At 45.7% G+C, this 24,812-nt stretch overlaps 1 protein-coding gene across 1 annotated transcript in view; it reads left to right on the forward strand.

Annotated features, from left to right (window-relative positions):
• The first annotated feature begins 4,399 nt into the window (after positions 1-4,399).
• Positions 4,400-24,812, forward strand: part of si:dkey-112e17.1 (uncharacterized) — a 29,561-nt gene continuing 9,148 nt past the window's right edge. Inside the window, exons 1-3 of the mRNA XM_052032548.1 lie at positions 4,400-4,549; positions 14,886-15,895; positions 24,495-24,546. Of these exons, the coding sequence (XP_051888508.1) occupies positions 4,481-4,549; positions 14,886-15,895; positions 24,495-24,546 (1,131 nt within the window). The 5' untranslated portion in view covers positions 4,400-4,480. The remainder of the gene's footprint in view (positions 4,550-14,885; positions 15,896-24,494; positions 24,547-24,812) is intronic.

The raw sequence follows: 24,812 nt of genomic DNA on the forward strand, positions 1-24,812 counted from the left end.
GGTGGTCGTGTATAAGATCATGAGGGGCGTAGATAGGGTGAATGCACAGAGTCTTTGTCCCAGCATTGAGGAATCAGGAACTAGAGGGCATAGGTTTCAGGTGAGATGGGAAAGATTTAATAGGAACCCGAGGGGCAACTTTTTCACAAAGAGAATGGTAATCTACATATGATGAGCTGCCAGAGGAAGTGGTTGAGGCAGGTACAATAACAACATTTAAAAGGTACTTGGACAGGTACATGGATCGGAAAGGTTTAGAGGGATATGGGCCAAATGCAGGCAATGGGACCAGCTTAGATGGGCATCTTGGTCGGCACGGACCAGTTGGGCAGAAGGGTCTGTTTCTGTGCTGTATGACTCTGTGACTCTATAATTATTTTGAATTAGTCCTTTCAAATTTATTAAGCAACATTAAATTGCTGATGATCATTGCCCAAACTGCTTAACCGTGTAATGAGACATCTGCACTCTTCCTCCCTCAGGGTGAAAATCTCATTCATATAGATGCACAACACAGTACACAAGGAAGGACTACAGACTCATTAAGGTCTGACCCACTGTCTCACTGTTGACATAACAATTAAAATCTCATTCACAAAGTTCCAGAATTTATAAAATATTTATTAGTTGGCTGGCGGACAAGGAATGATGGTAGAACCAAATAAGAAAAGATTTCAGTAAAAAAGGTTACAGCAACATTACAAGGTTAATGACAAACTGCATTTTCTAGTCAAATTGTTACGAGATCAACTTTGGTCACAGACAATGGGAGATAATGAAATCTAAAGGAATCTCTGTGTTTTGGGTGGGGATAGTCAGATCTAATCAGTTGGATGAGATTTGGCCTCTCCCAGGATGGGCAGGGTTACCGGAGGGGGAGGAGTGTCAGGGCCGGTGCTGGGATCTGCCTAGTCACGGCCTTTGCGTTGTTGTGAGTTCGGGCCAACTGTTTATGTCCTGGCCGTCATTTTTCAACGTTAGTAAAAGGTGGGACCAAGATTCAGATGTTAGAAGTAAGTGTAGAAAGATGGCTGTACCTGGTATAGCAGGAAGAGGAGAAAAGGCTGGAAATATTCAGCAGATCACGCAGCATCTGTAGAGAGGGAAACAAGTCAATGACCTTTGCCAGCAAGGCCTGGTAATAGAGGAAACGCTGAGATGTTAGTAATGGGAATTGAACATAAGAATATAAAGAAATAGGAGCAGGATTAGGCCACTCGGCCCCTCAAGCCTGCTCTGCTAGTCAATATGATCATGGCTGAGCTGCCCCAAATCTCATCTCTTCCTCTGGGCCAGTTCCCCATTGCCCTCAATTCTCCAATCTTTCTAAAATGTATCCTCTTTAAATCCTTCCAATGATCTAGCCACCACAATCCTCTGGGATAGGGAATCCCACCCTCTGCAATAATAAATTCCTATCCACCTCAGTTTGAACTGACTGCTCCCTAATGTTGAACTATGTCCTCCGATCAAGATTCTCCCACTAGTAGAAACATTTCAAGATCTAGCTTGTCACGTTCCCTCAGGATCTTGTCTGTTTCAGTAAAATCACCTCTCGTTCTTCTAAACTCCAAAGAATCTAGAAAATCAATATCTCAGACCTCTGAGTCATTTTCTTTTTGTTTACATGCATCGAAGGTCACAGGTTGCTGCACTGGCAGATGTGAAAATTAACATAAGCAAAGAAGGAGGTATTGGCAGTAAAATGTGAAATCTCCCAGGACTAAGTGATGACTCCATCCCAGAGTTGTGACAATGCAAGATTCACTTGATTCAGGGTACTTAGACGGTTAAGAGAAAATTTGATCAAAGTTTCAAGATGTCAGTGGGAACTGTTTTGGTAAATGGAGAGAATCCAATCCTGCTGGTTGGGGAATCCAGGACTCTGGCCTTACCTAAAAATTTGAGGCAGGCCTTTCGGGAGGGAAATCAGTGGTTTGGAACTCTCGCCCTCAAATGGATGCTGTTGCTAGGACAATAGTTTTAAATCATGGAACCAATAGAGTGCAGAAGCAAGCCATTTGGCCTATTGAGTCAAGGTTTTCATTTTAAACTATAAGGATAGAGCCACACACCAGCCACGTGGTTAAAAGGGATTAAATGGCCTCCCCCTAATGTCTGGAGACACAAGAGAGATTTGATGCTGGAACTGGACCATATACCTGCTTCCTGCATCCACAATGAAGTTCCAAATTCAAAATGCTCTTATATTTTAGGAGCAAAGTATTGCAGATGCTTCAAATCTGAAATAACACAGGAAATGTTGCAAATACTCAACGTTACAGGATGTCTGTGGTGAGTGAAATAATTCTATTTGTATTTTGTCCTATTGGCTGCCACGAAGCAACTTGTGACATCACGTTGTATTAAAGGATGGAATGTAAATGATGGAAGGAATTTGTTGACAGTGCTATCAGGTCAACAGCCTGCTCTCTGATGCCCAGCTGATGTGTCATCAGGACCACTGGGCTCCAAACCTCATCACAGCCTTAGTCCAAATATGGGCCAAAGAGCGAAGTTCCAGAGGTGGAGGAAGACGGACTGGCCCAAGGCAACATTTGACCAAGCGTGACATCAGGGACCCTGGTAAAACTGAAATCAGTGGCAATGAAGGTGGTTGGAGTCATACTACACACGAGCAAGATTGTGTGATTGTTGGAAGTCAATCACCCCAGCCCAAGGACATCACTGTGGGAGTTCCTCGAGGCAGTGCTCTAGACCCAATCATCTCCTTCATCAATAACCTTCCTTCCATTATAAAGTCATAAGTGGGGATGTTCGCTGATGACTTCCCAATGTTCAATTCTAATTGCAACTCCTCAACAACTGAAGTAGCCCATGCCCACATGCGGCAAGATCGAAACAACATTCAGATGTTGGCTGGTAACATTCATACTTGTAACTGTAATTGTAATTGGTTCATTATTGTCACATGTACTGAGATACTGTGGAAAAACCTCTGTTTGTGTGCCATCCAGGCAGATCAAACCATATGTAAGTACACCGAGCTAGTAAAAGAAACCAAAATGCAGAATATAGTGTAGCAGCTACAGAGAAAGTGCAGTGCAGGTAGACAAATAAAGTGCAACGGCCATGATGAGATAGATTCGGAGATCAAGAATTCATCTTTAGCATATGAGAGGTTTGTTCAAGAGTCTCATAACAGCGAGATAGAAGCTGTCCTTGAGCCTGGGGGTACGTGCTTTCAAGCTTTTGTATCTTCTGCCCGATGGGAGGAGGGAGAGGAGACAATGACCGGGTGGGAGGGGTCCTTAATTATGTTGGCTGCTTTCCCCCAGGTACAAAGGTGTCAGGCAATGACCATCACCAACAAGGGGGGAATCTAACTACCTACCCGAGACATTCAATGGCATAATCATTGCAAAGTACCCCCCATCAATATTCTCGGGGTGACTATTGACCAGAATCTCAACTGTTGCCAAAACAGCAGGTCGGAGGGTTGGTATCCTGCAGTGAGTGACTCACCTCCTGACATCTCGAGGCTTTTCCACATTAGAGAAAACAAGAGTCAAACGTAATGGAAAACACTCCACTTGCCTGGATGAGTGCAAATTCAACAAATCTCAAGAAGCTCGATGCCATTATCCAGGACAAAGAAGCCCATATGGTTGGTTTGCCATCCAACTCCCTCCACACTGTGGCTGCAGTGTGTTCCATCTACAAAACCCGAGTTTCTCTGACAACTTCTCCCAAACATGAGCCCACCCCCACCAAAAAGGACAAGTGCTTCGGTGTGTGGGAATATCACTGCCTGTATGTCCCCCTCCAGCTCACACACCATCCTGACTTGGAAATATATCACCAGGTCCATCGCTGGGTCTAAACCCTGGAACTCTCTCCCCTACGGCACTGTGGGAGCACCTTCACCAGAAGGACTGCAGTGGCTCAGGATAGTTTACCCCACACCTCCTCAAGGGCAATTGGGGATAGGCAATAAATGCTGGTCTTGCCAGCAACACCCATCAAGTGAATCAGGTTGTGTTTGCTGTGGGTCCCACCCTCTACTGGCGTCAGGTAAATTAACAAACATAACAACAAGGTCAAGCTCCTGGACGCAATGTGACAGACTGTAAACATATGAATAAGATTGTGACAGACTGTAAACACAAGAATAAACACAGAAAAAATGCTTCATTTGTCACAACTGCGAGAAAAAAAATTATCTTGAAATATGTGAGTGCAATGGGAGCAAAAAGAGATCTCCAGTGAACTTGTCTCCGACCAACCTCCGCGGGTCTTCTGAACAGGCGGGGTGAGAGCTTACTCTGTCATTGCAAACAGACTGTTGCCCTTTTAAGAAAAGCCTTGCTCGATGCGCGGACCCGGACGCCAAACTCCCCATCTGCGAGCGAGCGCTCGCGTGTGCGCGCTCGGGCTCTCCAGAGCGCGCCTCAGCCCGCGCACACAGGTGAATAAAGTGGCCGGATCCGCCAGGACGGGGGCTCGCTGCCCCGCCGCTATGGCGGGGAAACTGGTTCGGATCGCGACTCTGGTGACAACTTGTAGCATCTGGGCTGCAGCTCGCACGGTAGGTGGACAATACACAGTAGCTTTAGACAAAACTGTAACTCGGAACACACGTATTAATCATATGTTTTAAGTGCACGTCCCACAATCTATGCACCGTTGCACAGCCAGTTCAGTTGTACAGAAAGGTGCTGTTAAAGGGATAACTGCAACTATCACGTTTAGTGGAGGGGCTTTTTCATCAGTTGCAAGCAGCCAGTTGCAAACTTTGATCAGCATTTTGAAAAACGAAAAGTATTGTTTCACCAGTGGAAGGAAATAAAAACAAAAATCTAGTTCGCGACTTAAGAGTTGTCTGTTTACATTGGAACAAAGTCTGCGTATTCGAGCACCTGGGGAAATATATATTTAACTGTGGAGGGAAGATGGTGAAAAGCTCGGCAAGTAAAAGCACAATTGATCTATTATTGATCAAATCCCGTAACTAAGTTATATTTAAAATAAATCTCCTGGGGCTCAGTTCATCATTTCCATTTAGTCTTAAAATTAGGGCTTGCTTTTGGCTTTAAGTAACTATTTTCGTTCCTAGGGCGTCTCTTTTAGTCATCACAAATACCATTCGGAGAGCGGGGAAGGTTTTAATTACTCCCACAGATTGGCTCATGGGCTGCCCAACATCTGTAAACTGTGAGTCAGCGTCCAGGCTGGCTCTTGTCCGTGACTGTATTGACAATGATTGTTTTCACGGAGCCACGATGAAACACACACTGGCCTGTGAAGTGCCCGGCATCCCGTCTCTTGGTAAACCCTTCCCGGACCAGGAGGGGAATAACTCCCCGGGCTCTGAAGGTGTACACATCTGCCGCTTCTGCTCCTTAATAAATGGAGCTTTTGTAACAGCTGAGCGGGGTCATCGTATCAAATGACCCAGTTTTAATGGCCTGCTTTGCTTTTACCATTTAAAATACCTCCTCCTCCTCTAATTACTTGGCTGAAGGGGCTGTGATAAATGTTACCTTTGTTTCAGTTACATTGAGATCTGAGGGCTGGTTTTATCTCTGGTCATCCACCCTCCGTCTGCCCCTCCCGTGTTAAATCCCCTAACGTGCAGAACACGGGGAGATGTTGATGACAATATCGGCATTAGGATAAAGCTGCTGCTATGGAGATCCACTTATCCCTTCCTGCCCACTTCCAGCCGCGTTGTTTTCCTGAACTGATCTCATTAAAAAGTGAGAGCGTTTAATCTGTTCAAACTGGGTGTCGACCGGTCCTAGCACTGTGCAGTCATAAACAGTAGATCTTTTAAGGGTGTAAAATGGTCCATACACAATTTTTTTAATTCCCAATGGGAATGACTGGTAACAGCGTTTGTCGTCTGTCCCCTAACTGAGAAAACAGTTAAGAATCAGTCAGCTGGTGGACTTGAAGTGCCGTTTGGACCAGACTGAGTGAGACCAACAGATTCCCTCCCCTGAAGAACATTAATTAACCGGAGGGGTTTTTCCATAATCTGCTGGTTTCAGGATTAACATTACTGGGACTTTTTAAAATCCAGATTTATTTCTATAGAATAATCCTTTCAAACTTCGGTTTACTGGGATGGATGTTGTTTTGAAAGGTTTCTGCGGTTTCCAAACGGTACGATACAGTCCAGGAAGGTTAACCGGAGCTAAAACCTCCTTCCCTTCATTCCATGGTCTACTGTCCTCTCCTCCTCCAGCCCTTTGCCTCTTCTACCTATTGCCTCTCAGCTTCTTGCATCACTCCCTTTCATCCCCCTCCCCCACCCACCCACCTTCCCCTCTCACCTGGACTCACCTGTCACCTGCCTGCGTGCACTCCTCCCCCCTCCCTGACATTTTTATTCTGGCTTCTGCCCTCTTCCTTTCCAGTCCTGATGAAGGGTCTCGACCCGAAACGTCGACTGTTTATTTCCCTCCATAGATGCTGCCTGAGCTGCTCAGTTCCTCCAGCATTTTGTGTGTGTTGCATCTGCAGGATCTCTTGTGTCTAAAATTGACCTTTGCAGCAAAATGATCCTGCAATGGGAGATGTTGACACACACCAACTTACCTGTAAAGGAAGTGAGAACTAAGAGGGACAAAAATACTTCTGTGCAATGACTTATGATCTGGGAATCACAGCCTGAATGGGCTCTGGAAGTGGATTCAAAGTTAATTGAACATGCACTCAAGAAGAAAACATTTGCAAGGGTCTAGCAGAGGCAGTATTGTGGCAGAGACATGAACATTAATGTAAATTTGTCCACTTTTGCATGGGCATTTTAACGGATGCATATTGTGCCTATATGGGCATATGTGGGTGTCCACAGTGTGCTTTGTGATTGTTTGGTGAGAGGGGTAATTCCCCTGCTGTACTGTACACACCTCTGGACAGGGAGGTGTTTGGGGTGAGGGGTGGGGTTGAGGAACCAGTCCTTCACAGAATTGGACAAGAGGTTGCAGATGCTAGAATCTGGAACAACAATCTACTGGAAGAACTCAGTAGGTTGAGCAGCATCTGTGGGGTGAGGGGGGGGGGGTGTGTGTGTGGGGGGGAAGGATCTGTAAATGTTTCAGGACTGATGCAGGGTTTTGACCCAAAATGTTGACCACTTCTTTTGCCCCACCGACACTGCTCGGCCCACTGAGTTCCTCCAGCAGATTCTTCACAGAACTGGCTCGGGCATGATGTGCTCAGTGGTGTCCTGTACGATTCCCTGATTTATAATTGGACTGACTTATTCAGGAGTGTGTATAACAGTGTGTTACATAATTAAAGAGACTAAGGAGGGGATAAAAATCCCTGGAAGAGAAGGTGCTTGAGAATTACATTTTCCAGTCCTACACTAATGTAGAGACACTGTCTTAAGAGATATCAGTTGGCTGCAAGTAAAAGCAAGGGTATTAAATTTGCTGAAAATCTAAACTTAAAAAGATAGAAGATGCTGGAAATACCTGGCAAATTGGGCAGGAACCGTGGAGAAAGAAAGCTGCTTGAAGTTGCAATAGGCTGCAAGTTTTGTAATTCTGCCCCTGAACTTCTCTGTCTCTCCAACTCTCTCTCCTTCTTGGAGCTCCTCCTTAAGCCCATCTCTATGGCCAAGACATCTGTCCTCGTATCTCATCATGTGCTTTGGTTGCTTTGGGGCACTTTAATGATGGAAATGCACATTGTTGTCGCTTGGTGGTTTGTAAGGCTCTGAATTATAGTTGGTTAGTGGATCAGAAGAGTGTTTTGGAGTGAAATGATATTTGAATGAACCTATGAAAGAGTTGGTTCCATGTTAGAAATAGATGACTGAAATCATTCAAAAATCTCCATGGATCTCAGCATTGGAACCACTGAATCTCATGAATGCCAATGGCCAACCAATTGTAAATACTGCTTCTCACACATGGACAGCACCAGTTACCAACCACAGTCACTGGTTTACCAAAGCCCTTCTCTTTGACATGAGAGGTTTACCTGTTTCTTGCCTTGCGTCTTTTATTCCTAGCTTGTTATGAGGAGGATGTGCTGAGACGACAAACCAAAATGTTACCCAGCTGTAATAGTTCTGTGTCAACAAAGCCACAAAACATGTTTTTTCTCTCTCTACCCAGACTTAAAGGCACAGTTAAACGCATCCTGATTTAACTGAGCATTGCTGTCACTGGTAACTTGCATCTATGCCAATTCTGTTTGTCCTGACCATCCTTGGCCAATCTTCTGTTACCGAAAACAAACTTATGTTTTTCTCTTTTCCAGTCTTGATGGAGGATCCCAGACCTGAAGCATTAACTATGTTTCTCTTTCCACAGATGCTGCCTGACCCTCTGAGTATTTCCAATATTTTCTGTTTTTATTTCAGAATTCCATTATCTGCAGACTTTTGATTTCCACATTGGCTTGGAGCTGTTATAAAACTATTCAATGGACCTCTTGTATGATAAGATGGATTTTTGACCTCACAATCTACCTCGTCGTGGCCTTGCACCTTATTGTCTGCCTGCACTGCACTTTCTCTGTAACTGTAACACTAGATTCTGCATTCTGTTATTGCTTTTGCCATGTACAACTTTGATGTACTGATGTGATGAAATGATCTGTATGAATGGCATGCAAGACAGTTTTTTTTACTGTATCTCAGTACATGTGACAATAAACCAATTTACCAACCTGGACCAAGGAAAAGAGCTTGTTGTGAGAATAATGGCAATGCCTTTGGTTTCACCAGAGATTGAGTTTAGTCTGTTACTGGATGTTGTACAACAGAACAATCAAACAGAGGGAGGTGCAGAGAGTGCTGGCACCAGTGTAGATGATGAGAAGGTTGGCAGGCTGGATGTTACGGTGTGGCAGCAGGATGTAGTGAAGTGGGTGCAATGGTGTGGGGAAGATGGATGATCGGTTGGGTGAGTATGTAACCAAGTGAGGGGTCCCACAGAGAACAGGGTTAGGGATGGTGTCAATTGTCTATAGTCCTGGAACTTGTAGCTTCTCAAATGGAATTGCATCCTGAGAGAGGGTTGATGCACGTGTTAGCAATGTGTGTGTGCTAAATGATGTGGTAACTTTGCAAAACAAGAGGCCATTAATTAAACTGAATGCAATATGCAAACAAAGCAAGTAGCAAACTAAGTAATACACTACTTAACCTAAATCTGAATGGTCTTTGATACAATCTTTTCATAAATCCCACTTGAATTTTTATTTTGGAACAAACATTCTTTTAGTGACTTTATTCTTTCCTCTGGCTTTGATGGAAATTATGTCAACAAAGCTGAAACAATTTACTCAGACCACAGACTCAAAACAAGTCCTTTTGAACAAAACTGTGCATGTGTGAGAGGAGTTGGGGGTAAAATCCCAGAACTGGGAGGATTTCCAGATTAGAATTAGTGCTGGTTTTGGGGGGAAGGAAGGGTGGGGCTGGAGGTTTACATCCTCTGGAATGAAAGATCTTTTCTATGGTGACTGAGGGCATTTTCTAACCGTTGGAAGTTCTTGATGGGCATCTCCAAAGAACAGATTGTGTTCTGCTCCAGAACCAAGGCTGAAACTTTTATATTTTCCCCTCACTCAAAAACATAAAACCTACTTTTGGGAATAAGATGACGTCAAGGGTGATTCTCACAGACTGATGGGATTTTCATTAATATGGTGCAACTTTTGCAAGTTTTTTCCATTGTAGAGTCTTTGTACAAATGGGTTTTATCAGAGTTGGTTCCACAAACTCAAAGTCTGGTGGTTTAAAGCTTGGTTCAGTATTCTTGTACACTTTTGGTCTGGCGTCTCTTTGGTTTATTGAGCTACACTATGAGGGTGAATAGTATCATCCAAGGGCATGCTGGGTAGAAAGTATGCCTCTCAGATAAGATGAAGGCAGGAGATGGGCACGAGCTGGTGAGGGAGGGACATAATCCCCTCCAATTATAGGCACAATGTAAGGTTACAGATGCACGGACTTGGTTTGCACATGTTTCTCCCCCTCCCACCACTTATAAAATTATAGTGGACATTGGACATTGTGTAGGCAGAAGGGATTAGTTGAGTTAGACATTTAATTACTAGTTTAATTAGTTTGGTACATCACAGACCAAAGGGCCTGTTCCTGTGCTGTACTGTTCTATGTACCATTAAAGCCTGTCAAAGAATGGTCAATTTAAATTCCCCCAGATGCAGAAAGATGTGGCCTGTAAATTCCAATGTGGGTCCATTGGGCGGAATGCTCAGTGTTCCTGCTGTAAATCTATTTATTTCCTCCAGAAACTTGCTCATGGAAGAGGCGAGGACTCCTACAGCTGTTACTGGATCCCCTCTTCTCTGCCTTAATCTTAGTGTCTAACTTTGGAGCTCAGGCAAGTCCACACCGCATGCTGCATTCACTCTGGTTTGAAGCTGGCGATGTGTAAATACAGTGCAAATCAACCTTGTGGAAACGTGGTTTACTGAACATGCCACTCTCCCTCTGATCTTTGCCAACGTGTGTGCAACAGAAGGAGTCTTTGTAGCATTGTGTTTAGACAGTAACTCCAACCCTTGGTCTGCAACCTTTCATCCAAAGTTATTTCATGGCCTTTAAAACCAAGTAACCTGAACAACCTCTCTCCTGGCAAACACGGTTCACTTCAGAGAAACAGATTTGCTTTCAGTTATTAACATGCAGACTTACTGCAGTTGAAATGAACATTAGAAGCTGGACACATCAAAGCAAGCACCTTTGACTGGACTCCAGTCATTAGGCTCTTTTAATTGCGCTTGTTGGCTTGGTCCATATTAATTGGATGTTAGGAGTGCTTTGTGGGAGATTTATTACTGAGTCCAGTTATGACCTGCAGTTAAAAACTCTGGTTTATTCATTCATGGGATGCAAGGTTGTTGGCAAAGCTTGTACTTATTGCCCAAGCCTTTAGAAGGTGGGGTGAGCAGCCGCCAACTACTGCAGTCGTTCTCCCACAGTGTCTTGGAGAAGGAGTTACAGGATTTAGACCCAGTAAAAGAAGGAATAGTGATATATTTCCGGAGCAGGACTGTGTGCAGCTTGGAGTAGAAGCTGTGGGCGATGGGGGCATGCTTACATAACGATAAACTACCGGACTAATAACCCAGAGATCCGGTCTAAAAATTCATTTATGAATTTGAATCCCAACAGAACAGTTGCAGAATCTAAATTTGTCTTGTTTTTAAAAAAAGTGCTTGCTATTTTTTTTAAAAAGTAACCCACTTGGTTCCCTAATGTCCTTTAGGGAAGGTGACCTGCTGTCCTTGCCCAGCCTTGTCTGTGCGCGACTCCATGTCATCGCACGTTGACTCAAAGTGGCCTTTTAAACTGGCCCACGAGCCACCTGGTGACATCAAATACCCACATCAAAACTGGGGACTCAAAGCATTTTGTAATGGATACAGAACAGGTGTGGCAGCGCGGAAGGCAGTAAAAGCTGCGTTACTATTTGGGACACATTCTTCATCCGTCTTTCCCTGATGTTAACTCTTGTAACGCTTCCCAAAAACTCCTCCTTTACCAGTAAAACCTGCAGCATGAAAAGTTAACCAGCTGGAAACCAGGAGTGCCCTCTGCTGAGTAAAGCAGGGCAAGGTTGGGCAGTCGGTTGTCGTCAATGACTTGCAGCGAAACGAATGTGCCGAATATGTCGCAGATCTGCTGCCACATTCCTTCGCTCCAGTGTGGGGGATGGAAAGAAAAGGGTCGGAGATTTGAATACAGTGTCCGTGAAATTTTATTTAAGATGAGCCCTACACCTGGCTTGTGGGATATTGAGTTGACAGGTTGTAGTTGCTCAGACTTCATACCTAGGGTGGCTGGGACTCGACGTACCAGTGCCCCAACCAGGAAATGTGGAGCCCATCAGGGTGTGGAGGAGCGTTGGCCGTGTCTAACCCCCAAGAGGTTCCGGATTTTGAGGAGATTTGTTTTGGTTTGTGTCCATCAGACTTTAACTTCCTTGGACAGGTGGTCACCTAAGAGATGCCCCTAATGATGTAGGCACAGAGCAGTGTTATTTTATCCCAGGCAACACCTTGGTTTTAAAATTCACAACCTTGTTTACAAATCCCTCCATGAGCTCCCCACTCATATCACTGGAATCCCCACTGGCCCTGCAAACCTCTGGCGTCCCTGTGCCGCTAAGTCTGGACCTTTGCGCATCCATGATTTTTCTTGCACTGCTTTTGATAGCCACGCTTCAGGTCCTGAGCTCTGGAATTCCCCCTGAACCCCTCTGCCTCCCCAATTATATCATATAAGGGTAGGCAATTGGTTTACTGTGTGCACGCCAGCAAAAAAAAATAGTTTAACCCACTTCCCATCTCCCAGCCCATCACCCTACAGATTATGGCTCTGCCTTTCTCTCTCTATTCCTTTTGACGTTCCCTAAAACCTACCTCACTGAACCTGGTGTGACTCGGTCTCTGTCTGTTGCCCCAGTGAAGCAGTGGCTGTGTTTCACCATGTCACTGCTGCTGTGGTTGGAAGTGATGTCTCACTAAACTCTTCCCATATTGGACAGGTCTGGCGGAGTTGCCAGCACCTACCCAGGAAGGTGGGGTCCTGGGGTTGGTGTTCACTCTGCACACTGACTGGTTTGGCCCAGCGCTGATGGAGGACACACTGTTTCAGAAACAGTGGCATTTTTGTCAATGCCACACTGTTGCTCAAGAATGAGAAACAGACCAAACTGATTCCTATTTGTGCAACTTGTTTTGGAAATGTAGGCTAACCAGAGCTGGTTATTATCTCGGCAAGATCAGAGAACACTCCAATTCCTCGTTGAAGCCAGCCCCTTTAATGTGGTGACAAATGGTTTAAATTAAAACGAGACTTTGAAGGAACTCTGGCATGCTTTAAGACTGAAGATTAAAGTTGACACGCTGAGTTTTGTTCTTTAAGAGGTTTCCCACCACATCTGTCACATCTGGTAGTCATAAACCCTTTAAGTAGGGTGACATTTTAAAAATAATCTTTTGGGGAGGGCAAAATGTTAATAGTTTCAAAATGCTTTTCCTTGCAAGTTTGCGTAAGTTTCACCTCTGCTTGTGTGGTAATGGAGCGGTTGCCAGGTTACTGGCTGCACACAAGGTGTCATTCCCAGTGGTGGGGTGAACGCGCCCGTGGTCATGAGCACGTCCACACCCAGGCGTCGCAGGCCTCGCGAGAGGGGGGAAACGAGGATCTTCTGCCGTCCAGATGTTGGGAGTGTCCACCCAGCCTCACCTACTGCACTCAAACCACTGGATGTTGGTCCAGAAGTCTGAAGCACAACCCTGGCCTCCAGCTGGTTGGGCTTCACCCTGTCGACAGTGCACTGTTGGCAGAGGGAGTAAATCTTTTCGAGCAGGCTGCTTTGTCCAATCAAAAGCAATTCTCTCTGTCACACTGAGCCACGTGTCAATGGTGGCCGAGAGCTTTGGTGTGAGCAGAGCCGGTCTGAACAAGGGGCCAGTCCCAGAGGTGAGGCTGCACTGATGGTGGCAGACAGGAGGGGACCCTCTGGGCTTCAGCCTCTTCCTTGCCTTCTGCATTCTCCAGCCCACCCGGGGCTCTAGGATAACTAGGAGTGGAGTCGGCTTCTGTTGTGTCCAATCAATAATGTCAACTCTTCTCTGAATCAAACTCCAATATCAGTAATATGGACACAGAGCCATCGGATCGTACAGCATAGAAACAGCTCATTTATCCCACCGTCTATGCCGACCATTATGTCTATCTATACTAATCCCACTTGGCCACCTTAATTCCATATCCCTTTCTGCCCTGCTCATCCAAACACCTGTCCCCATGTCTCCTAAATGTTACTGTTCCTGCCTCCCGCCTCCTCTGGCAGCTCATTCCAGATACCAATGACTTTACCCCTCAGATCTTTAAACCTCCTCCCTCTCATCTTAAACCTGTGCCCTCTAATCTTGGACACCCCACCACGGGAAACAGACACTGGCCGTCCACCCAACCTATTGCCTCTCATAATTTCATAAACCTCTATCATGTCACTTCGCAGCCTCCTTCACTCCAGGGAAAACAAACCCAGCTTGTCCAGCCTCTCCTGATGACTCAAGCTCTCCAGTCTCAGCAACGTACTTGTAAATCTTTTCTGCACCGTCTCCAGCTTAATCACATCCTTCCTGTAGTGCGATGGCCAGAACTGCTCACAATCCTCCGCCTAACCAATGTTTTGTACAGCTGCAACATGTCATCCCAACTCTTGCACTCAGTGCCTCAGTCGATGAAGGCTAATGTGCCATGCACCGTCTTCACCACCCTGTCTACCTGTGTCACCACTTTCAGGGAGCCATGTACTTGTACCCCAAGGTCTCTGTCGACAACACTCCCCAGGGTCCTGCCAATCGTTGTGCTTGTCCTGCCCTAGTTTACACTTTGCACTTATCTGAGTTAAATTCCATCTACCATTCTGTGTCCACTTTCCCAGATGATCTTTATTAACCACCAAAAACAAAATGTGCTTTGAACCCACCTGGTTTATCTCCTGGCAGGGGCAAAGTTTTGAGATTTTGGGGGGGGGGGTGGGTGAAGTCTGGGGAGACTATTCTCCAGCCTCTCAGCTGGTCGGTTCTAATCCCAGAGATCTCCCCGGCCCTGAAACCCCTTTGGTATGAGGTGGGAATGTGTCTCATTCTTCTCCAAAGAAACTGGACAGTGGCCTATCGTGGGCGCTCTACCGGTGACCAGGTCTGGAGCTGAAGCAGCCAGACTGTATCGACCACGAGGGAAAGCCATAATGGTATTTGTATTCTCCATCTCCACCCCCACCAGCTTGTTCTGTGTTAAGTGCAATTCATGAAAACAACCCAATAACCTGTTTGTGTAAGTTGGAGCTGGGGAGGTGTAATCGCATCATGAACTCTCTGGGTGACCTACTCCAATGCTTTGTCTCCAGGTCTATTATTCCTGTGGAGCTGTGGTCGATTCCGAAGCTCAAGGGGTTATCCTGTCGCCTGGCTTTCCCACAAGGTACGCTCCGGGCACACACTGTGTCTGGCAGTTTTTCATCCCGCCTGGAGTTCGTCTGGATTTGGAGGTTTTTGACTTTGATGTGTTCGAGAGCCCAGGTAATGACAAAACCCCACCGAGACACCATTCAGCCCCTGGGACGGTGAGTCAGAAGAAAGGTGTCTCCGGTTCTGCAGAGAATGGCGTCTTGGCGCAGGGCAGGGAGTCCCCAAACCGGCATTCCCCCGTGAAGGAGACCACTCAAGGTGGCAGAATAAAGATCTTGTTCAATGAAATAAATGCATCAGACTCAAAATCTTTGAAGGTCGACCACCTGGGCACCTCTGTGAAGTCTGAAGACAAACAGGGTGTGGCACAGAAAGAGTTGGTTAAGGTGTTGCCCCAGATGGACAATTTCTCAGTGACAGACTCCCCACTTAGTGAATTGGTTGAGGCTGATTCTACGAAGTCCAACTTGAGTGCTGCCCTCACTGGTTTTGGCGATTACAGAGACATCCCCTCGAACCCACAACCCAACACGGAGCAGCAGGGTGGGGAGAGGCTAGAAATGGACCAACTCAAACTGCCTGAGGGAGAGGATTCCGCCGGAGCAAAGGTACTGGCCTCCGTACCCCCTGAGGTTTGTCCGGATGATGTTTTGTATATTTCCGATCTGATCACCTTCTCCGTTCGTTTTTGCGGTGCCAACTCGCCAGTGAACAAGACGTTGACCTTTGGCTCTCCCCTGGAGATGGTGGAGGTTGTGGTGGAGCTGATCACCACCACAGACCAGGGCCGGGGCTTTCTCCTGCTCTACCATTTTGAAGGTGGTCTCGACGTTGACCTTCGGAACCCACTGAAGCTCAGAGGTCACGACAACCTGATCCATTTCCTGGTCATCGGGGGTATTGCCCTGTTATTGGCTGTTCTCCTGACCGCCGTCTGCCGCACCTGGAGGTGAGTTTAAATTCCTCTTGGATGTGTCACCGGAGCCTACAGACATGGAGGATTGGTACTGGAAAGGAGACCAAAATTGTCGGTGTTTAACGGGGTCTTTTGGGGGGTTTAGATTAGGGCTGTCAGTCATGTATTCTATATAGTGTCACGAACCAGCAACAAAAGAAACACATCGAGATGTATAAGTGTTTAAAAACTATTTTATTAATAACTACTAATGATAATAAGAAAAATAAAAGTAAAAATGTTAGAAGTAAAAATGCTAAACCTTGCACATTAACCCCAAAAACAAAACTCTTCGTGTGTGTGTGTGTGTGTGTGTGTGTGTGTGTGTGTGGCAAAGTTCCAAACTCCAAGTCCAGGAATAGTTTTCAAAGTTCAGTTCAGCAAGCCGTGAGGTGAAACGTGAGCAAAGGCTTCTTCACAACCACCGTTGTCTGAAGATAAGACGTAGATGTAGAGAGAAAATAGAGAGTAATTACGAAATCCAAATGTTCCACGATGGAACCCAAACAACACCTCAGTGTTTATGGTAGTGACGTCCTCACCCTGAAAAGCATCCGAATCGTGGCCGTCCACACAAATACCTGTTTCCCTCTACAGGTTAATGACAAAGTGGACTCCACCGGATTACTCCAAATAATCCATATGTGGATTGTAGTGACAGACACAGTTATTGTTTCTCATCCATCGATAGAGAAACTAGCAGGCTGGTGTCTCTCTGCCTCTCTCTGACTGACTTCAACAACATCATTACGTCCTTTATCTTTGGTTGACATAAGCTCGCCACACACACACACACACACACACACACACACACACACACACACACACACACACACACACACACACACACCTATCTTAAAGGGACATTCACCAAGTCCGTAACAATAGGCATGGTAGTGTAGTGGAGGCATGGTAGTGCAGTGGTTAGCGTAACGCTATTACAGTGCCAGCGACCCGGGTTCAGTTCCGCTACTGTCTGCAAGGAGTTTGTACATTCTCCCCGTGTCTGCGTGGGTTTCCTCCGGGTGCTCCGGTTTCCTCCCACATCTCAAAGACGTACGGGTTAGGAAGTTGTGGGCGTGCTATGTTGGTGCCAGAAGCGTGGCAACACTTGTGGGCTGCCCCCAGAACACTCTACACAAAAGATGCATTTCACTGTGTGTCTCAATGTACATGTGACTAATAAAGAAATCTTGTATCTTCTTAATTAAAATTTGGAAAAAATTTCATCTAGGAGTGAAAGAAAATAATTTGCATTGTTAGAAACTGAAGCAGGATCAAGCTGTTGGCCCCTTTTACCTGCACAGCCATTCAATCAGACCTTGTCGTCATCATCAGATCTTTCACCTTGGCTCCACTTTCCTGCACTAACCCATACCCCTTGAACCCAGAGACCTGTTGACTGTTGATTATCCTCAGCAACAGCCTCCACAGCCACCTTGAGTTGAGATTTCCAAAGTTTTGTTTTCTGGGTGAAGAAACTTCTTGTCTTCTCTTCCCTGATTGGCCAGTCCCTTATCTTGAGATTGTAACCTCTGGTTCTAGACTCTCCAGCCGGGGGAAGCATCTGTAGTGATTTTGTGTGTTTGTGAGTCCATCTCTCATTTTGCTAGAGAGTTTTGGCCCATCTGTTTAACCTCTCTTCATTGGATAAACCCCCAACCATCCCAGGAATAAACCTGGTGAACTTTCATCACACTCCATTACCAGTGTATCCTTCCTTGGGCAGGGAAAACTGATTGCACACAATATTCTGGCCACAGTCTCGCTTAGGCTCTGTATAATTGCAGTTGGATGCCTTTATATTTGGGTTCAAATCCTCTAACAATAAAGACCCATGTAGCACTTGCCTTGCTAGTTGCTTTCAGATAAATATTGATGCGGGACACCTATTCTTTGAATGGATAGCAGGCTCGTAACGTCCATCCCACATACAAGGTGGAGCTTTGGTTCATTCTCTTGCTGGGAAGACCAGATCTGACAGTGCAGCACTCCCTCAGTATTTCTTGTAGGCCTGGATTTTGTGCTCGTGTCATGACCCTCTGGCTGAAGAGGTGACAGGGCTCCCAGTGACTCTAAAAGAGACCCCCTCGACCCCCCCCCCCCAATAACTCCAAAAAAAAAAAGACCCCTAGTTGGGGTCATTACTGTGAATGACTACCAACGTATGGCCTTTTAAATATTGGCACAAATAATTAGGCAATTATTATCGGAACACATTGAATTATTACTAATTCAGAACTTTTAAGGTGGATTGGACTCTGCTACAGTGTTGTTGATTTGCACAATCTCATTTTGGTGAACAGGTTTGCCTTTTTTTTTAATATACAAATGCACCAGTTGCTATGTTACTTTTCAGGAGCGCTGTTGGCTCTGTAACATTCTTTTGCTGGATACCTCTTGACCACCTGGGGGAAGGATATTCAGACCTCAGCAAAGCCTTGTGCTTTCAGCCAAAGGAAACCTCAGTGTGACCAGTTTATGTATTGATTATGATTTCTTTAAGGGGCCACCTTGACTCTTGTCTGGTCCCTCCCATGTGTGAAGGTCCCTCCCATGAGATCTGTGGTGAATATTCACCTTTATCCCTGCTTGAGTTCTGTTCCCACCCAACACTTTGACACCTCTCCCAGCTCACATCTCTGCTGCCACCTTAACAATATAGAACTGGACAAATTTTATTTGTCAATTGAATTGGGTCTGGAGGCAGTAGATGGTTTGAAAGGGAAGAGCAAGTTTCTTTTCTGGACACGTCTCTTTCGAGGACATAAAAGCTCAAAGAATGGAATGTTTTTCACGGTAACTTTTTAGCAGAGATTGCAGCAGGAATCTCATTAGAACCCCACCAGATACCCAGGCTAGAACATGATGGTGACCTGAAACTACTGGATTGCTGGAAAGTCAGATGAACCAGTGTCTGTAGAGAAAGACTCTGTGACCTTATTTGGTTGAGCCAGGATGTGATACCAAACCCCTATAGACTGGTTGACTCTCAACTGGCCTCTGAAACAGCCCATCAAGCCACTCAGTTCTGGGACAATTAGGGATGGACAATAAATGCTCACTTTGCTAGCAACACAACCATCCTGTTTATGAATTTGAAGAAAAAAGTCATTTTTCTCTCTACCACCCCCCCCCCCCCCCAAGTAGAAATCTGCCCAGGGGTCCTTTGTTGCTGGTCGTGTCTCAGTGATGCTTGTCTCGGCCTTTGGAACTTCACATCACAGGTAGTGATGGCATCACAAGAACTTCGTGCTGGAAGCAGCATGTCTAGACCTAAAACTCGGGTGTATAACTCTTCCAGGCACTAATCGCCATCAGCATTCTGAAAAATTAGGCCTTGGACAGAGGTTAACTGAGTCCAGATGGAGTAGTGTCCTGACCACCACTGGGATTTAGGTCGTTGATTTTTGTTTTCCTTTATTCCCCCCCCCCCCCCAACTTGCTCCAAAGAAAACAATGCAGAGGTTGCGCAGCCATCTGAGCAGGCGCTGAATGTCACAGCTCAACGGGATAGCTACAGTAATGTCCTTTGATCAGCAAGGCAGTTTCGAGATATTATAATTAAAACAGTGTCTAAATACAAAATGGAAACAAACCTCCACAGTTCAGGAAATTGTTGGAACCAGATGAGGCCATTCAGCCCTTTGAGACTGTTCTAGCATTCAATGAGATTATTGGCTCACCTGTGTCCCAACTCTACCCTCCTGCTTGGTTGTGGTACCTTAATGGATTTGGTTAGTGAAAGGCCATCACTCCTGGGGTGATTGCTTGAGGCTGCATCTCCTGCCTTTTTGTGGGAGAGAGTTCCTCTCTTCTCCTACCCTTGGCACAATAAGTATATCCTAAATTCTCTCCCAAATATTCTCCTCTTTCCAACCTAAAAATTCCTTTCAAAATCCTGAACCATTCAAGCCTGGTTTGTTCGATCTCCACACACAATTTAACCCTCGGAGCCCTGGTAATCCTGTTCCAACCACTAAAGTACAGTTCCCAGACTTTACCCACTACTCCAGTTGTTATGTACCTGAGGCTACATTTTCTCCCCTTTTGTATTTTAGCTTTGTTATTGCTTCCCACTTTCCTCTTGCATTCTTTTTCCCAGATTTTAGCAACTAGAATGCACAGACCTTGTAACCTCTGTACCAGAGTTTTATCAAAATATTCTGATCTATTTCTTTGGGCAATGGATAACCAGATATTCACCAGCCAATCATTTAATTAATGCCCCTTTTAAAGTTTTATGCACTAATTAATAACCCACCAATCTTTGTATTATTGGTTAGCTTGGAAATGGCACCTGTAGTATTTTGCTTTTGAATATGTTGGGTCTCAGCTTTGTGGTCAAACTGCTTAATAAGTAAAGTGAACAGAATCCACCACTGATCCACGTGGGATCCACACCAGTCACTTTCCAAACGGGATGCAGATTTTGGAATGCAGCTGTTCTGTTGGTCACTAACAGCCCAAAGGGTTAATTTATGATCCAAGGGGCTTTTGGGAACCCTTGTCTAGGATTCCAGATAATCCTTCAGGCCAACACCCAACAGGTAGAGAGGTCGTAGCTGGGCAGATTTGACAAATGAGGAGGGGTTGAGGAAATAAAATAGAATCAGGGAGCTTTTGTGACACATTTGGTCTGTCAGGTGCCTATTAAGCCCCCGTTGACTCTGTTTCCATTACTCAGTAAGATTTGAGATGGATAAATAATGGAAGGGAGAATATTTCTGTGCTGGTGTGGAATCTCTGGTTCTGCAAAAGGGCGCCACGGCCTCTTCCTGTGCTGGAACATTTTACGGAAGATAGGGATGCTTCCCAGTGTCTGCTGCTCTTTGTTTTCTATGGTTCCCTTGCCCAGGGAAGCTCGGGCCTGCTTTTGCCTCCCCAGCCTTGGGTGTCAGGTTATTTGCTTGCATTTCCAAGAAGACCACGTGGTTTGGAGGTGGGAGTGACTGTAATGTGATGCAAAGGGATCACTATTGTCCAGGACAGGCGAGGAGTCACTTCCTCCTCGGTGAAAAGATTGAGAATTAGTGATTCCAGTATTGATGCAGCACAGTATTTTGGGCACTTTGTGATGCTTTGTGTCAGTTCCAACTCTGCACTAATGGAACTGAATCATCAATTCATGCAGATTGCTGCAAGTCAATTCTCAATCAGCTAAATATAGACAACCAATGTGTCAACCCTCGTCTGATACATTGTGTTCTCTAAATGCAAAAGTAGTTTGTCTTTATTTGTGTATTTTTATTCCCAAAAAGCACCCAGTCAATCTCTCTACAAAGTTTCCAGTGGCGAATGTGCTGTTCCTTCAGGTCTGATGTGGTACGTCTGTTCCACACCAGCCTCCTTACTCCCTCCTTCTTCCCCACCACCATCTCCTGCCATTCCTTTCTCTCCCACTTTAACCCAGTTTCCCCTTTTAAAGGCAACTGTCTCAATCCCTCTCCAGACGTCATCAAGCTGGGAAGAGTGAGAAGAAGATTTAGGAGGATGTTGCTGGGACTTGAGGGCCTGAGTTGTGGGGAGAGATTGGGCAGGCTAGGACTTTATTCCTTGGACTGTGGGAGAATGAGGGATAATCTTATAGAGGTGTATAAAAACATGAGGGCCAAAAACTAGAGGGCGTGGGTTTAAGGTGAGAGGGGAGAGATTTAATAGGAACCTGATTAGCAACTTTTTCAAGCAGATGGTGGTGTGTTTATGGAACGAGCTGCCAGTGGAAGTGGTTGAGGCAGGTACAGTAACAACATTTAAAATGCATTTGGATAAGTACATGGATAGGAAAGGTTTAGAGGGATGTGGGCCAAATGCAGACAAGTTTTTTTTTATTATTTACAGCGTGGTAACAGGCCCTTCCGGCCCAACAAGTCCGCCCCGCCCATTTTTTAAACCCAAATTAACCTACCCGTACGTCTTTGGAATGTGGGAGGAAACCGGAGCACCCGGAGGAAACCCACGCAGACACGGGAGAACGTACAAACTCCTTACAGACAGCGACGGGAATCGAACCCCGATCGCTGGCGCTGTAATGGCGTCACGCTAACCGCTACGCTACCGTGCCGCTTTGGAGTAGTTTAGATGGGCATCTTGGTCAGTATGGATGAGTTGGTCCAAAGGGTTTGCTTCTGTGCTGTATTACTCCATGACTCTTGGTGGGAGAGAGTTTCACCTTCTCGCCACTCTCCTGAATTCCTTCTTGGATTAATTAGAAATTATCTTTGTGGAAGTTGCCTTGCTCTCTGGGTCTCGTCTTACTAAACCTTTTATTAGAGGGTCTTGAAGACTTCTCTCGGATCCCCAGTTCTAGGATCTCCCACAAGCAGGGACTATCCTCTCCACATTAAGGGTGGCCAACTCTGACCCTGAGGGTTTCCTCCGGGTGCTCTGGTTTCTTCCCAAAGACGTGCGGGTTGGTAGGTTAGTTGGCTGCTGTCAACTGCCCCTCGTGTGTAAGTAAGTGGGGGAACCTGGGGGAGTTGATCAGAATGTGGAAGAAATGACAATGGGATTAATGTAGGATTATTGTAAATGGGTGGTTGCTGGTCAGCACAGAACCAGTGGTCGGAAGGGCCTGTTTCCACGTTGTGGGTCTCTGACTTGGTGACCCAGCTCTGCACTAATGGAACTGAATCATCAATCCATGCAGATTGCTGCAAGTCCATTCTCAGTCAGATAAACATAGACAACCAATGTGTCAACCCTAGTCTGATCCATTGTGTTCCCTAAATGCAAAAGTAGTTTGTTTTTATTTGTGTATTTTGTATTTTTATTTCCAAAATCTCTGTGATATCGGCTGCAAATGAACCAATGTGGGCTGTCGACTTCAGTTTGCTGTAAGGACTCTGTAAACCAATGAGATATCCTGGACGGGCAATAATGGTGCCCACGCCAGCAATGTCCAAAGCCTCCGAACAAATTTAAACACACTGTTTCTGCCCAAGTTCCCAACTGTTCAGCTGGGCAAAGCTTTGGAAGAAGATAGAGGAAGGTCCCTGTCCACCATGGGAGAAAACAGTTGAACTGTGTCAGTGGGGAGCAGAAAATCTGAATTCACTGTCAAATTCCCAACACAAAAGGTTAACTCAGACAGCAGCTGCCTGAGCTGCACTCTGAGGCACTGACTCTCGAGTGAAATGTTGTGTCTGCTCCTCAGAATGCAGAAGGTTGTTGGGTGGAAGAGTAGGGGGGATGTTCCTGGAGTCCAGCTCAACATTTAACCAGCGTTCATCAGAATCCGGTTTATCATCACTGACATATGTCGTGAAATTTATTGTTTTGTGGCAGCAGGACAGTGCAAGACGTAAAAATTACAAGTTACACAAAAATAAATAAATGGTGCAAAAGAGGAATAACGAAGTAGTGTTCATGGACCGTTCAGAAATCTGATGGTGGAGGAGAAGAAGCTGTTCCTGAATCGTTGAGTGTGGGTCTTCAGGCTCCTGTACCTCCTCCCCGGTGGTAGTAACGAGAAGAGGGCATGTCCTGGATTGGGTCCTTAATGATGGATGCCGCCTTCTTGAGGCACTGCCTCTTGAAGATGTCCTCGATGGTGGGGAGGGTTGTGCCTGTGATGGAGCTGGCTGAGTCTACAACCCTCTGCAGCCTCTTTCGATCCTAAGCATTGGAGGCTCCATACCAGGCGGTGATGCAACCAGTCAGAATGCTCTCCACTGTACATCTGTAGAAATTTGCAAGAGTCTTTGGTGACATTCCAAATCTCCTCAAACTCCTAACGAAGTAGAGCCACTGGCGTGCCTTCTTCGTGATTGCATCAATGTGTTGGGCCTGGGATAGATCCTGTGAGATGTTGACGCCCAGGAACTTGAAGCTGCTCACCCTTTCCACCGCTGACCCCTCAGTGAGGACTGGTGTGTGTTCTCCCGACTTCCCCTTCCTGAAGTCCACAATCAGTTCCACTGTCTTGCTGACAGAGTGCGAGGTCATTGTTGCGACACCACTCAACCAGCCGATCTATCTCACTCCCGTACGCCTCCTCATCGCCATCTGAGATTCCGCCAACGACAGTGGTGTCATCGGTGAATTTATGAATGGTGTTTGAGTTGTGCTGAGCCACACAGCCATGAATGTAGAGAGAGTCGAGCAGTGGGCTAAGCACGCAGCCTTGAGGTGCGCCTGTGTTGATTGTCAGCGAGGAGATGTTATTACCGAAACATCATGTGATATGACCAGGAACAAAGAAACTAATCAGGCACAGGAGGAGGCCACTCGGTCTCTCAAGCCTTCTCCATCACTCAATGACATCATGGCTGGTTTGATTGTAACCTCAACTCTGTACATCCATCTGCTCCCAGTAACCTTACAGCTCCTTGCTTTCCAAGTATAAAGCTACCTCTGCCTTAACAATCTTCTTCTACCCTTTGAGGAAGAGAGATTGTGCTATCACCTGCCACATTTCCTATGTTACAACCGGGATTGCAGATGGGAAGTGCTCTGGGATGTTCTATGGTTGTGGAAGGTGATATAGAAGTGTGCCTGTTTTGTCAAATATCCTGAGTCTCTGCACGCCTTTCAGTGTCTGCTTTAATAATAACGTTTCAGCTTATTTACTGAATTTTTTTTCTTGCTTTAGGAGAAGGACTCATTATAAAAGAAGGTGTTCCCATTGCTCAAAGAATCGCGAGGTAAATATCACGGTTTTATTGAGGAAAACTGGTAGGATTTGGAACCGACTGCCTCGTAAGTCAATGTAAACTGAATTAATAGCAGCTTTCAAAGGAAATCGGATTAAATCCTTGACAGAAAGATTGCAGGGTGACTGGAGTGGGACTGATTGAAGAATTCTTCAAAAGGGCCGTTGCAATCTTGGTGGGCTGATTTCCCTCCAGCTCCTTCAGTACTGCATCATTCCGTGGCTCTGAAGCCAAATACTGCAGCATGTCAGAAATTA

Source organism: Pristis pectinata, chromosome 17, assembly GCF_009764475.1.
Source record: "Pristis pectinata isolate sPriPec2 chromosome 17, sPriPec2.1.pri, whole genome shotgun sequence".
Lineage (NCBI taxonomy): Eukaryota > Metazoa > Chordata > Chondrichthyes > Rhinopristiformes > Pristidae > Pristis > Pristis pectinata.